The sequence below is a fragment of the Histomonas meleagridis genome (genome assembly GCF_020186115.1).
Source record: "Histomonas meleagridis strain 2922-C6/04-10x chromosome Unknown scaffold_143, whole genome shotgun sequence".
NCBI classification, from domain to species: Eukaryota; Parabasalia; order Tritrichomonadida; family Dientamoebidae; genus Histomonas; species Histomonas meleagridis.
In genome coordinates, this window is record NW_027150929.1 from 27,384 (window position 1) to 41,468 (window position 14,085).

Here is a 14,085-nt window from a genome sequence, read left to right on the forward strand (position 1 = left end):
TTTTTAATTCCAATTTCATATCACATTTCATGAAATATATATTATAATATATAATATATATAGTAGAATAGTAGATAAAGATTAAAATAATAAATAGGGGGAAAGTATGAATTTTTCCCATTCCTTAAGGTAATCGAAAATATTCATTTAATTTTTAATGATCTATATAAATGTGCTTAGTCATTTATGAAAGTATAATAAGAAAAAAGTTAAAAAAGCCATAGAAAAAATTAATAATTATTGCCTTTTTATTAATGATTTGTTTCTAGACTTCCTTGATATATGTTCACCAAACATAAGTTCTAATGTTTTCCTTCTTTATATATATTCCAGAGATTTATCAAAAAATATGCATTACTCAATATTTGATAAATTATTTGATAAATCATTTAAAATTGGTCAATATATATATATATAATTAAATAGAAAAATGTCAATGAAAAACTAATGAATAATTTTGATGATAAACAATATTCAGTAAAAATTTCATTATTAAAATCTGTTTATTGATTAAGAAAAAGTATAGTTCAACATTAATACATTTTAAAGGTAACTCTTAGATGTCTTTTTTGTGATTCTTAATCTTTAATTTATATTGTAATTTACAATTTTTATAATTCATTAATTATTTTCTAGTATAAATATAAATTTTTAATAATAATAGGGGGTAAAAAATATTTTCTACATATAATTTTATTAATATATTTATGAAACAAAGTATTAAAATCAAAATGATAATATATTAGAAATTTCAATGTAAAAAATAATGTCTAATTATTTTATAAAATAGACAAAAATGATATGGATATACAGATTAAATCATAAATACAAATTTAATCTATAATACTTAATTAATCAAAATAAATTATAATTTTTTTAAAAATATTAATTATCAAAAATGGATCCATATGAAATAAATAAAGGGATATAGATTTAACTGTATCATTCATATTGAAAATATATAATTCAAAAATCTAAATATAAAAACATTAAAAGAAATTTTTACTTATATTATTCATTAGATTAAAGTTAGTATAATATTTTATTCTTTGGAATATTTAAGGAAAATTGAAAGAGTATGGAGAAAAATTCATAATATGAAAAAAAAAATGAAATTGCTTTTATGTTTGGAATTGCTACTTTTTAAGAGCTTTAACTAGATTGGTACTAAAGAAAAAAATACTTTAATAAGTGACTAGGAATCAAGAAGACCACTTCTTTAAATAAAAGTAAATAGTTAATATATATTTTTTTATTCATCAAAAAAAAGGGTGGGATCAGGCCTTTTTGCACACCCTATATATACTATAGTAACAAAATTTAAATTTATTTTTTTTTCTTCACCAAAAAGAATTTAGTTTACTTTAATCGGTTGAATTAGTACATACAACTTATATAAAAAATAATATTTTTTATTAACTTAAAGTTATGATATGAGGGGTTGTTATGAAATATATACCAACTGAATATGAAAATGATATTAATAATTCTATTGATTCTATAAGTGAAATTTATTGTACAAATAATTTATATTTTAATCTAACTAATTCCAATGATTATCTAAAATTAATTTATTTCAATTCAAGTGTTAAAGATTCTAATGGAGAAAATTTACGATTTAAAGCATTTCGTTTTAATCACGAGTAAAGCAATTTTCACAAGTTTTTATTATTTTTTATAATGGGTATTAGCAATAATGGTAAAGAATGAATGTAATATCCGTTGGATGGCATTTTATAAATCTTTAGAAATTTTTATGGCAAAAAAAGGAAAACCTAGAAATCAATTTTGAGAAGGAATATTTTCTCACAAAAATATTTTGAATGCGATTTTTTCAATGCTATTCAAAAAATCACGCATGATTGAAAGGCATTTTCACTTTTTGAGAACAAGGTATTCAAATTCTCGTATTAGGTTGTAGAGTACCAACATGTCTGTATATTTCATTTAACATGTCATTACTTTTCATATCACATATCATCATTTAACGGATGCCAAAAATCGCACGTTCACACCATTTCCTCATAGGTTATAAAATGGGTTGAATAAAAAATTGAAGTCAACCTCTGAAAAAAATTAACGTTCGTAATATAATCCGTTTATGATAAATTGACTGGATATATCGGAAAAAATGACGTTTAATGAATTTGAACGACCGCCGAAAAAGTGGATTGTAAAAAATAAACTTTTTTTAACGGATTCCAAAAATTTTTTTTTTAACGATTTCCCATTTAATTATTGGAATAAATTAACGTACGTCGAAAATGACGGTTGATGAATTTTAACGGTTGAGTAATTGTTGTAAAATTTGTTGTAAAAATTATCCGAATATATAAATAATAATATCTACGATAAATGGCAAATGTAAATTTCTATGAATCATCATTTAATTCAGTGGCAAAACGATTAATAATCGGATAAGTAGTGAAGAATTGGCGAGCGAAATGATTTGAATGAGTTTTGAGAAAGTTTTTATTAAGTATTAAAATTATAAATCGCGTTTTTCTCGACAGGAGCATTGAATTGACGTACAAAGTTAACCATTGAATTATTTTACATTGAAAAAAATTTTCATGATGAATGAACGTTAGAGACGAAAAATTGGAAGGCAGTGATGATGTTTGAATGAGTATTGAAAATGGTGTTATCAATTAGTTCAAACGTAAAATTTTTCGAATTGTCATTGAATTTCATGTTAAACGTAAAAAATATTGAATGACGAAGTTTATAACGGTGTTAATGACAAAGGATGACGTGAACGTTAAGGAAGAATAAAAAAAAGTTTAAAAATAAAATTCAATAGGTTCGGAAATTGAACGTAAGGCATTAACGAAAAACGCTACGTCTGGGAATCGAATTTGAGGCATCAACAAAAAATATTCTTCGATTTCTGACTGTTTATGATAAGTATTACCGCGGAGAAATGAAGCAGGAATTCCATTTTTATACGAACGTCCCCCAGGAACGGTAAAAAGTACTTTATACTTATTCGTTCTAGGATTAAATGATAAAATTGACTCAACGGTACCGTTCCATTTACCAGGAATAGTTGACGCATATATAATATTATCAGGCTTATTATTACCAATCGGTATTGATATAAATCTTGGTTTAGTAATGACCGTTCCGTCTTGAACAATTAAAACGTACATGTTGCCTTTCCGTTCATCAATTTTATAACATTTTAGGCTGATTTGAAATCTTTTCTTAGTTATTCCAAGAGCTCTCCGAGCTCCGGCGCTGTATGGCGCTTCACGACGCGGTAATATATAACGTACAAATGAACCGACATAAAGAATTAAAATTTTAATGCGTTTTTGTTTTTCAGAAGATTCTAAACATTTAAATATATATTCTTTTTCTAAATCATTATTATCAAACATTTCCTTCGGTGAGCATCCGATCGCGGAGTGGTAAGTATTATTGTAAGTATTTAAAAACTTTTTCATTCTTTCTGGACTAATGAATGTGTATTTTTCATCATGTGATTGATGTTTTGACTTCTCCGATGTAGTGTTCATATCTCATATTGTTCGCATGAATCTATCAATAATGCCTAAAGACGAATGGTTTTTATCTGATATTGTGTGAACGGCGACTTTATTATTAGAAAAAAGTTTTAAATCATTCTTTTCGATAAATGCTGGTTTTTCATCTGACGTCACTTTTACTGGATGGAATTTTTCGATAAATTGTTTTAATGTATCATGAACCGCAGACGCTGATTTTGACATCAACGGCAGACAATAAACATATCTATTATTTGTTCCGATATATACATGCCAATATCTTGGAGTTTTATTTATCTGTATTATCGTATAAATCATGAAACCAACAATTCGGAATATATGAAAATATTTTTATCATATAAAGTTTTATATCTTTTGTTTTAATGAATTTATCCTTCAATCTTTTTGAAATTACTATTTTAATTTTCTTTTCACTCACATTTGGAAATTTATTTTGCACGTGTTTTTTAACGTGACTGTAAGTTTTAAAATGTGTTTTGTCAATCTCTCTATTAACGTTTAGACTCATTTAAGTATTATTAAAACGTTTTTTTAATTATATTAAATGAGAATAGGTCGTATATTCGGTGGAATAATAAATTTATTCAAGGTGCAGGAAGACTTGTAAGAAACATTATTGATAAAGGAAAGAAAATTTACGGTAAAGTCTCGCCAATAATCAGTCGTGGAATTGAATTTGGCAAAATGACTCCTGGAATAATTGATACAGTAAAAAGGCGTAAAGGAGATATAAAGGATAAAATATATAAAATAGTTGATGCAGTGCCTGACGGTAAGATTAAAGACAAAATTAAACGAGCCGTAGATAAAGGAAAAGAAGTAGCCGAACGTGTTTTAGATACAGATCAAAAGATTTCGGATAAAACTTAACCGTGGATTCAAGCAGGAGACAAAATTTACGGTCAATTAACAAGACCAAAATTTATTGGCGACGTAATACTCGGCGGAAGAAAATACAAAGCAGGTCAAATGAGATCAGCAGTTCAGCCATACACCTCGGGAGATACTAAATTTGCATAGAATAATGTAATTCAATAAATGATTTTTTATTTTTTTATATTTAATAAATGACAGATAATGAAGTTTTGAGTTCACACGAAACTATCTCGCTATAGGCTCGAATTTCACACGAGACAGAAACAGAAATTGTATTAGGAGAGGAAAACGAAAATGTTGATGAAGAAAAAACATCTGATGTTAAGATAACAAAGAAAGCGGTAAAAGATTTAACACAAGAAGAAAAAGAAATTATAATTGCTAATGCTAAAAAAGGAATTGAAAATGAATTCTTCGACGTCAAATTTTTCAAGAACGGTAACGCTAGAGTTACAGCAAAGAAATCAAAAACTCCAACGGTTAGTCAAAAAGTAATTAAAAACAACAACGACGGTAAAGTTTATTAATCAAATGACCAGTTATTGATAGAACATATAATTGAATTAAATTCACGATTAGATAAATTAACAGGTAAGCATAAAAAGCTTAAGAAGAAATACAGAAGTTTAAAGAATGATATTTATATTGATGCTGAGGAAATTCCTTCGGTCGAACAAACAAGAAATGACGAGCAAGGTTCGGAGCAAAAGGAAGAAATAGTTTCGTCAGAACGTCAAGAACAAGTTTATAATGTGCCGGTACAACGCGGATGGAGAGCAAGAGTTCAATACTTATAAATTAATATTTTTATTTTTAATTAAATGGCAAAGAAAGCAATTAAACGAAGGATTAGAAAAACAAAGAAAAATGTCAAACGCGGATTAAGGCATCGATTAATTACTCAAGCTTCAACATTCAATCCTAACGCTTCAGTCTCTCTAGAGGCTCGAACCTCACAAGGTTCAATTAAATGTTATATCTATTGGTGAAAGATGTTTTTATAATTGTTATTACTTTAATGTTGATTTGCCGTGTTTAGAAATTGCTGGTGATAATTCTTTTTCTTATACAATAATTAAAGATATTAATTTACCTTCATTAAAATTCATTGAAAATGAAGGGTTTCAAAATTGTGGACAAATATCATTAAATTTACCAAAGTTAGAACAAATTGGTAATAATGTTTTCAAGAATACAATTTTAACAAGTTTTATTGCACCGAATTTAACTAAAGTTGGTTATAGTTGTTTTGAAGGACAAATATATTTATCAACATTAGAGTTCCTAATGTTGAAATATTATCTGATCATAGTTTCTTTTATTCTTTTACAATTGTAAATGCTAATTTCCATAACTTAAAAGAAATTGGTTCTAATTGTTTTTCATATTGTATTTATTTAATTAGTTTTAATAATACTAATATAAAAGAATTAAAAGAAAATACATTTTTTGGTTGTGTTAATCTTCAATCAATTTCATTAACAAATTTAATTTATATTAATTTAAATGCATTTATGAATTGTACAAAATTAAAATATTTGAATATACCAAAAATTAAAAATATATCCGAAAATGTATTTCGTAATTGCTATTTAATTCAAACATTTAATTTCCAAAATGTTATTGATATTGGTTCATCCGCATTTGAAAACTGTATAAATCTTTTAACAATTGATTTACCATTAATCAAAAACATTAATAATAATTTATTTAAAAATTGTAATTCGCTTAGAAATGTAACATTTAATAATGTCGAAAATATTTATACTTCTTCATTTGAGAATTGTATTAATTTAACAACAATCATTTTCCCGAATTTATATACTATTGGAATAAAAAGTTTTTCGAATTGTATAAATTTGAAAAATATTTTAATCGATAATGTTTCGACAATCGATTCATTTGCTTTTTCTAATTGTGTATCAATTGAAACATTAGAATTAAAACAATTGATTTCGATTAAAAGTAACACATTCGAAAATTGTAAAGCTTTGACATCAGTAATTTTCGAACATTTAACAATCTTTGATGGTGATTCTTTCTTTAAAGGTTGTTCTTCATTAACATTAATACATATTCCTTTGTTATATACTGTTTCGATTAACGCTGAACATATTTTCGATGATTGTTCTTCATTATCAATTATATCATTACCAGAGAAACCACCAAACTTTAACCCGAAAATTTTCGATTATTTAAATCAAAGTAAAATAAATATAAGTAATCATGACGTGTATAATATTACTTTATGTTTGCCGTATGTTAAAAATTATGATAATTATAACTATAATAATACATACGAATGGAATCAAATTCTTGCAACGGAACCAAATAATTATTTCGACGTTTGCAATTATACGAAAGATTCAAAAGATGACGAAGATGAAAATAATAAAAATCTAAACTTGAAAATGATCATCGGTTTGTCAGTTGGCGGGGGCGTGTTACTCATTGTGGTTATTGTCATCGCGATATTATTCATAAGAAATCGTCATAAGAATCATTTGTTACAAATGGAAATAATGGAACAGGCAGTGCTGTCATCGAGTGTGATAAGCGATTTTGGATAATGTGTTTATATATATATATATATATATATATATATATATATATATATATACATTAATAAATAAATTCCTTATTTATCGTTTAAACTTGTGTAAATATAAATTCAGATTTACGCATTATGGAATAAAGTCATTTTATGATGTGCTACACTTACAGTTTGTTTTATGATCCCAAAGCAATTGTGAATTCAAGTAGTTGATACGAAGTTGGTATCAATAAAACGTTAAAACTTTTCACGGTGACACTTTTCAATAAAATATTGTCCTTTTAATTGAATACAAAACGGTTTTGTAAACTGGAAATTAAGAGTTAAAACTTTTTACTTTCCACCAACTTCTCTGTAGAATTTCTCGAGAAGAACAGCAGTGTAAATTTCACCGTACTTTGATGTTGCTACAATACCTTGATCCCATTTACTCTCTGTCTTTGTCTTGACATTATCCTTTTGATTAGCAGCCCTCTTTGCAAGATCATTAAGAGTTACACCCATCTTGTTTCCGTCGAATGTTCCGTAGTAGCTCTTAGCTGTTGTTGCGTGGTATTTAGATTCATCTGTTGGCATCACAGAATTTGCATATGTTTCGAATAACTTGTGGTAGTTTGTGAAGATAGAAAGAACTGGATATTGAATTCCGGCAGCGTGTGGTGGGCAGCTGATATCACCAACATAATGACAAGCACGTCCAATTTCAAGGAATGCATTATTTACATCACCAGCCTTGTATGACTTAACAGCGTTGGCATAGTGCTTATCTAAAAGTGTTCTAGCAGATTCATCAGAAGCATGTCTCTTTGCATTTGAATAGTATTGACCAGTGTTCTCTTTTCCATCATAAACATAGTAGTGTGTTCCTGAAGCAGCTTCAACTTTGTCTGGGTCAACGCAGCCAGTATATAATTGACTCCAAGCATCAACGTGATAGAAGTTATAAACAGATGACTTATCTTTCTTAAGGATTGCGAGTGCGTGTGTGGCAAGGGACCTATGTGACTTAGCGCCCCAAGAAAGTGCAAATCCGAATAATAAGGTAAACATAGAGATGAAAATTTGTAAAGCTGTGAATTCTGTCGTTTGACTTAATTCCTCTTTATTATGAATTTAAATATCTTCATATGAAATTATAATATGAAGATATATCTTTTATAATGAGAATTAAGCATCAAATGAATTGATAAATAAGTATGAAATTTAAATGAATATAAATGTTACATCAGGAATTCCTGATTTTTGAACATTTCGGTTAATTATGTTGTTCAAAGATTGAATTAAATTCTGAGCGTTACTTGGAACTAAAAATTGTTTTTCAATTTAGTGCTCAATTCTAAATTTTTTACCACACCAATGATAATGATGAAACAAGAATAATATAATGTCAGGTTCGAGACTTCATCAAATTCTTTGAAGCCCCATAATATATATTCATGAAGTTCACTGACATATTCTCATAAACAAAATAAACATCTAAACTCTGTGCTCAATATCATGTGTAAACATAATTTCTATTTTAGTCAACCAAAAATTAAGAAAAATATTCCAAAGCAACTTTAAGAGCCAAAAAACACACGAAAAACCCACCAAAAAGGGTTAAGAATGTAGGTAAGATTTTAAACAAAAAATTAAATGATAACAATTTTAATAGGATCTCTATTTAAATTTTTAATTAAAATTTGAAATTGAATGCTGTTGTTGTTGATGATGGCTTACTTCCAATGCCAAAATCAAATTTTAGTTCTGTGGATTTTGTATCAGTTGAAGATTTTGTATCAGTTGCAGATTTTATATCAGTTGCAGATTTATTTTCACCTGTTGTAGAACTCGATGAAGAGCTTGTAGTTGCGTTTGAAGTTGTTGATGAGTTGCTGAAATTGAAAATTGATGAACTGCCGAAATCAAATTTAAATGGGCTGGAAGAACTTGATGAAGAGCTTTGTGCTTTGCTTTGCTGTATTTTGGCCTTTGCTTTCTCTTCTCTTTCTTCTCTTTCTTTTTCCTTCTTTTCTCTTTCTTGTTTCTTCTTTTCTTTCTCTTCGTTTTTCTGTTTTTCATAGTTCTCTTCGCCTTCTTTTTGAATGCTTATTAAAAGATTAGATCGCTGAGATTGATAATTTGAAGATGGTGTTGTTTGTTTCTCTTGAATCTGTTCTTCGTAATAAGAAGGCTTAATTTCACTAGCTCGGACATTTTTAGAAGCAAATGGTAATAACGTTGAAGGTAAATAATGTTTTCTATTTCGAATATTTTGATCTGTCTTGGCACGAACTGTTGGAAGGCTCCTGATATTAAAGTCTACATTTTGGTCTGATGTGGTTAAAGTAGGTGATTTTCCTAAATTATTGATATCCTTGATAAAGAAGAACTCTCTATGGTTTGGTAAACTTGAAGTAAAACTATTTTCTCCCTTTCGATTTACCCATATCCATATAAGCGAGATACAGGCAATGCAGAAAGAGAGAAGAATAAGTTCTTCAATCATTGACCAATAAAAAAAACCGCCATTTCCAAAAAAGAAAAATCAATGATTTGCCTGCAAATGAACTTTACTTGAGCCCTTTAAATTTTCTTTGTTCAACGAAAAGCAGGAAATCAAATGTTTATTCAAACAATAAATTTGAAAATTTTATTATAATATATACTTTTTTTTAAATATGAAAATTATGAAGGAATAACAATGGAGAGTTAGAAATAATGTGTATTCATATTTCATGATATATCATTTTTACAATGCATTCAAAAAAAAAAGTTTAATTTAAGTTATATTTTACATATTGAATGATAAACATGTAAAACTAATTAAAAAAAAAATGTTTTAAGAATTCCTTGCAGAATAATCAATAAAAATGTTTGAAAGGCTTAGTTTTTTTCCATTTTTTAATTTTTTTAGACCACTGCAAAAGTGCTATGTAACAAAAAGACGTTAAAATCAGTTGCAAATGCGACCACAATCAGGCACTTCATCATCTTACTCACGGTCACCATCTTCCACACCAAAAGTTAACTTTGGACCGCTTGGGAAATATTCTAAGTCAAAAGTAAATTACTGGGATTCAATGCTCTCATATACATGTTCAATAATAGGCTTTATTTCTGGATTTCTCTCATTCCTTTTAAGCACAAGCAGTTATTATTATATTTTTTATAATACCCTCATAGTTTTTGGCTTTTTATTCCATATTTTTAATTACTTTAAATCATTTAATTTCACAACAATTCCAAAATTTATAATATCTCTATGGTTTGATAGTGATTTTCACTACTTATTATGCATAGTAATTATTGCTTTTAGCGGTGTTAACTCAATCTTATTTGTTATTGGTTATTCACTCCATCTACTCAAATATGCTCTTACTGCATCTCGAATAATCAAAGTTAGTTCCAAGGTTGATGAAGTTTTCAGCTTTATTATAGTATTTTCTGAACTTTGTTTTCTTCTTGTTTTATTGATAACTTCTCTCTTCAATTTCTCAAGAGTTATTGTTTTGATTGAGATCCTTTTGCTTCTCACAATGTATAAGTTCGCCAATGATAGAGATTATATATCGCTTAGTAATAGTCTCATTTCTGTTTTGGAACATAATAACGCAAATGGTGGAAAGAAGGTATGGTTATACTTCTTAAAAGCCTGTCAAATAATTTATCCAAATATTGATTAATAAAAATTTATTTTTATTTTGTTATTTAGATCAGATAAGGAAAAAAGAATCACAAGAAAATTTTTGATGCTAGGTTGCCTGTTCTAGTTCTAACACTTGTTCATTTGTGTTTACAAGTTTACGTTGCATTCCTTCTATAACATTTTTAATATGTTCAAATTGTTGAGTCATCAATTGTTGATATTTAATAAGGCCAACATCAGCATACGTAAAATAAATTCCTTCATTGGGATTTGAAGATTCAATACTTGATTGTGGAGTTTTCTTTTTTGATTTTGCTTTGTTCTTTTCTTGCATGTTCTGTGAAAATAAAAAGTGACAATATGAAAAAATTAAAAAATTAATTCCGATACGGGGAGTCGAACCCCGCTCCCGTGGATGAAAACCACATATCCTAACCGATGAACGATATCGGAATCCATTATTATAATTTAGATATTGTTTAAATTGCTTAAATTGTTAACGATTTAATTCAATTTTTTCCTTATCATCAATTTTCTAAATATGGTTAAACACGAAGCAAATTCATCATATCAACCAAAATTCTTTCAACTTTTAGATCCTCAAGATCAGGCCGATTATACCAAACTTAAGGAAGCTCTTACTTCGCGTTATTGTAGAAATAGAAGAGGTAAAAGATTAGAAACATTTGTTGAATCGCTCAATGCCATCCGGAATTTTTGCGTCCGTGGTAAAGAAGATGACTGGAAACGGTGTTTAGTTTGTGGTATTTTTTGGATTCCAAATGGAATTGCAATCAATACGCGTCAACTAGGCATTTTTATAGATAGGTGTAAATCTTCTATTAATGGATCTCTACAAAAAATGGGTTTTAGTGCTATACAAAATCATGAAAATTCGACTTCAATTGTGCTTAAAGTTATTCCTTTTCTTACAAATAACTATGCCGAATTACGAGAATGGACTGTGCGAACCTTTGCTGCTGTTACTCCGCAACCCAATCTTCCAACTTATAATACAAATACAATACATTCATTTTCCTCGCCAGCACCAAACCCTTGTAATTCATCTAATTCCAGTCCAAAAACTGAGGCTGACTGTAGCGAGTCAGAGCCTTCTGTTAACGCAGATAAAGCAGGGTTTGAGGATGACGTTTATGATGACTTTTGTCTGACGCCATCATTTCTCTTTGACTACGAAGACCCAGACGGTCCATCAGGCGAGTTTGGAAATTAGGAAATGTTGTCTAAAACTGTTTTTATATAAATTTATAAATAAAAAATTTATGATACAAATTCTTGAAGATTTTTCAAATTTTACGTTTTTTCACTTGTAGATTAGTGTATATTAATCACTTAATATCAGTTTTTCTGCTTCGTTTGGTGAAATTTTTCAATTAAAAAATTATTGTGATGTTGCATCTCACCATATAGTATCTTGCAACTGCTTAATTTTATTCTTCTTGTTTATGGATGTTACTTGTTGGATTACAAGAAGGTTTATATGAAAAAATGATGTTTTTTAAAAAACAATTGAACAATAATTCAATATATTTGCTCAAAAGATCCTTTCTCCTAATAAACTATAACAATTTGATTATTCCAGAAAAACTCAAATAAATAAAATAAAATAAATAATAATAAAATCAATTAAATTAGAAAAAGATGTTATTCAATGTTTTGCTAAATGGGAAAAAACGATTGAATTCTAATAATAAATAATCACAAAAATGTTTAACAAAACAAACTAATTATTCATTTTCCGTAAAACTTTTCTTCTTTTAAGAAAGCAATTGTCTTTTTTTGCTTAGAGCAAAGTACTTTTGTTTTTGCAAGCTCTTCTTTTGTTCTGCTGAGTTCGATGTTTATTTTATCAAAAGCTGTTTGTAGTTTCGTGAGTTGCGATTTAAGTTCAATATTTTCTTGGCGAAGTCTTGCAGCATCTGTTCTGGTCATTGACTGTGTATTCTCATATGATTGATGTCTGGTTGTTTTTGGACGTGTGTTATTAGTTCTGTGATGTGATGTGTTGGATTTTTTAGATGATTTTGTTATTGGTTTTCTCTCAGATCCTGATGACGTAAATGAATCATTTTGGCTATATGAATGATGGTCATCATTTGGTTGCTTTGTTTGAGAAGTTGAAATCATAAGTTCAGATAAAACTGATGAATCTTCATTTTTAATTTCTGTGTTTTCATCTTGACTGCTTGGCTTAATTGTGCTCGAAGATGTACTAATACTTCTTGAAGCCATTACAGAAGTATCCCAATCAGACCAAATATCTTTACATTGTTGATCTAATTCTTCTAAGCTAAATTTATCTTCTGTAATCCCTAGGAGATCTTTTTCTGCTTCCTCAAGTATTAATTCAATTTTACTTTTTTCCCTTTTACTTAATGTTTTTGTTGCCATTGAGGGCATATTGACAAACTCTGTTTGAAATGCGATACGTTATTTAAAAGAGAATGTCGAGAAGAGAAAACAACATCAGCCAAATTGTTTTCGACATTCATGGTGGTGAAGAAAAACTCACAACAATGAATTTAGCAACAATTCCAAATAAAAAACGATTAGTTAGAAACCCAAATGAATCTTTTTCTTTAAGAACTGATGATATTGATGGATCACATTATGTACCAAAAACTATTCATCAACGTGATAGTTTCAATGTTAATGATATTGAAGGGACAAAATCAAAACCTATGTATGATTCTTCAAAACCACCTGTTGATCTTATGAAATTAGATGATATTGATGGGTCACATCCAAGAATAATTAGGCAACTTCCACGTTCACATCGCATGGTTAATCCAGTTGATCCTCAATATGATCTTCCAAAATACAAAGTTCCAGATGAACCACCACCAAAATTTATTCGTGACACAATGAAAAACGATGATGTTGAAGGTGCACATCCTATGAGTTATAAGACAGATAAACCACCTCGTGATCTTATGAAACTTGATGATATTGAAGGAGCAACTCCAAAAAGAAGAATAAGTATAAACCAAAATTCACACAACCCATTTGACGTCAAAGATATTAACAATGATGGAATATTTAAAACAAGGCGTAGAGTTGATCCATTAAATCCAGTATATCATTTTGATGGAAAAGATCTTACTGCTGATGACTTTGGACGTGCGTTCCCCAAGCACGAGCTGAAGGTTCCAAATTTCATGGAAACATCCGATATTGATGGCGCGCAAGCAGACTCTGCAACGAAAAAATTTCGAAACTTTACACAGCCTCCCAAACCGCCCGATGATGACGACTATTTTCAGCCAGCAAGCATATTAATGGTTCCATCAATGATTAAGCAAGAAAAAGAGATAGAGCAACAGAACATTGCTCGAACTATTCGAGGTAAAAAAATCAGAATGTATGAAGATAGATATCTTCATGCAGAACGAGGAACTGGTGATCCATTACAAGGATTTTTGAGGAAAAAAAGAGAAGCAAGTCCAAAAAGAAAGCAAAGCACTTTCTAGAATATG

At 28.6% G+C, this 14,085-nt stretch overlaps 5 protein-coding genes across 5 annotated transcripts; 2 read left to right on the top strand and 3 right to left on the bottom strand.

Moving 5' to 3' along the window:
- Positions 1-7,293: 7,293 nt before the first annotated feature.
- GO595_009872 (phospholipase) lies at positions 7,294-8,010 on the bottom strand (the record flags this gene model as incomplete). The annotated part of the gene is made up of 1 exon (XM_067923605.1): positions 7,294-8,010. The coding sequence occupies one exon, from the start codon at positions 8,008-8,010 to the stop codon at positions 7,294-7,296; it is 717 nt and encodes a 238-aa protein (XP_067769821.1).
- Positions 8,011-8,635: 625 nt separating this feature from the next.
- GO595_009873 (uncharacterized protein) lies at positions 8,636-9,448 on the bottom strand (the record flags this gene model as incomplete). Its single annotated transcript, XM_067923606.1, has 1 exon — positions 8,636-9,448. The coding sequence occupies one exon, from the start codon at positions 9,446-9,448 to the stop codon at positions 8,636-8,638; it is 813 nt and encodes a 270-aa protein (XP_067769822.1).
- A 1,681-nt stretch (positions 9,449-11,129) lies between these two features.
- Positions 11,130-11,822, top strand: GO595_009874 (potassium/sodium hyperpolarization-activated cyclic nucleotide-gated channel 1; the record flags this gene model as incomplete). Its single annotated transcript, XM_067923607.1, has 1 exon — positions 11,130-11,822. The coding sequence occupies one exon, from the start codon at positions 11,130-11,132 to the stop codon at positions 11,820-11,822; it is 693 nt and encodes a 230-aa protein (XP_067769823.1).
- Positions 11,823-12,340: 518 nt separating this feature from the next.
- Positions 12,341-12,841, bottom strand: GO595_009875 (uncharacterized protein; the record flags this gene model as incomplete). The annotated part of the gene is made up of 1 exon (XM_067923608.1): positions 12,341-12,841. The coding sequence occupies one exon, from the start codon at positions 12,839-12,841 to the stop codon at positions 12,341-12,343; it is 501 nt and encodes a 166-aa protein (XP_067769824.1).
- Positions 12,842-13,053: 212 nt separating this feature from the next.
- On the top strand, positions 13,054-14,079 carry GO595_009876 (uncharacterized protein; the record flags this gene model as incomplete). Its single annotated transcript, XM_067923609.1, has 1 exon — positions 13,054-14,079. The coding sequence occupies one exon, from the start codon at positions 13,054-13,056 to the stop codon at positions 14,077-14,079; it is 1,026 nt and encodes a 341-aa protein (XP_067769825.1).
- Between the last annotated feature and the right edge of the window lie 6 nt (positions 14,080-14,085).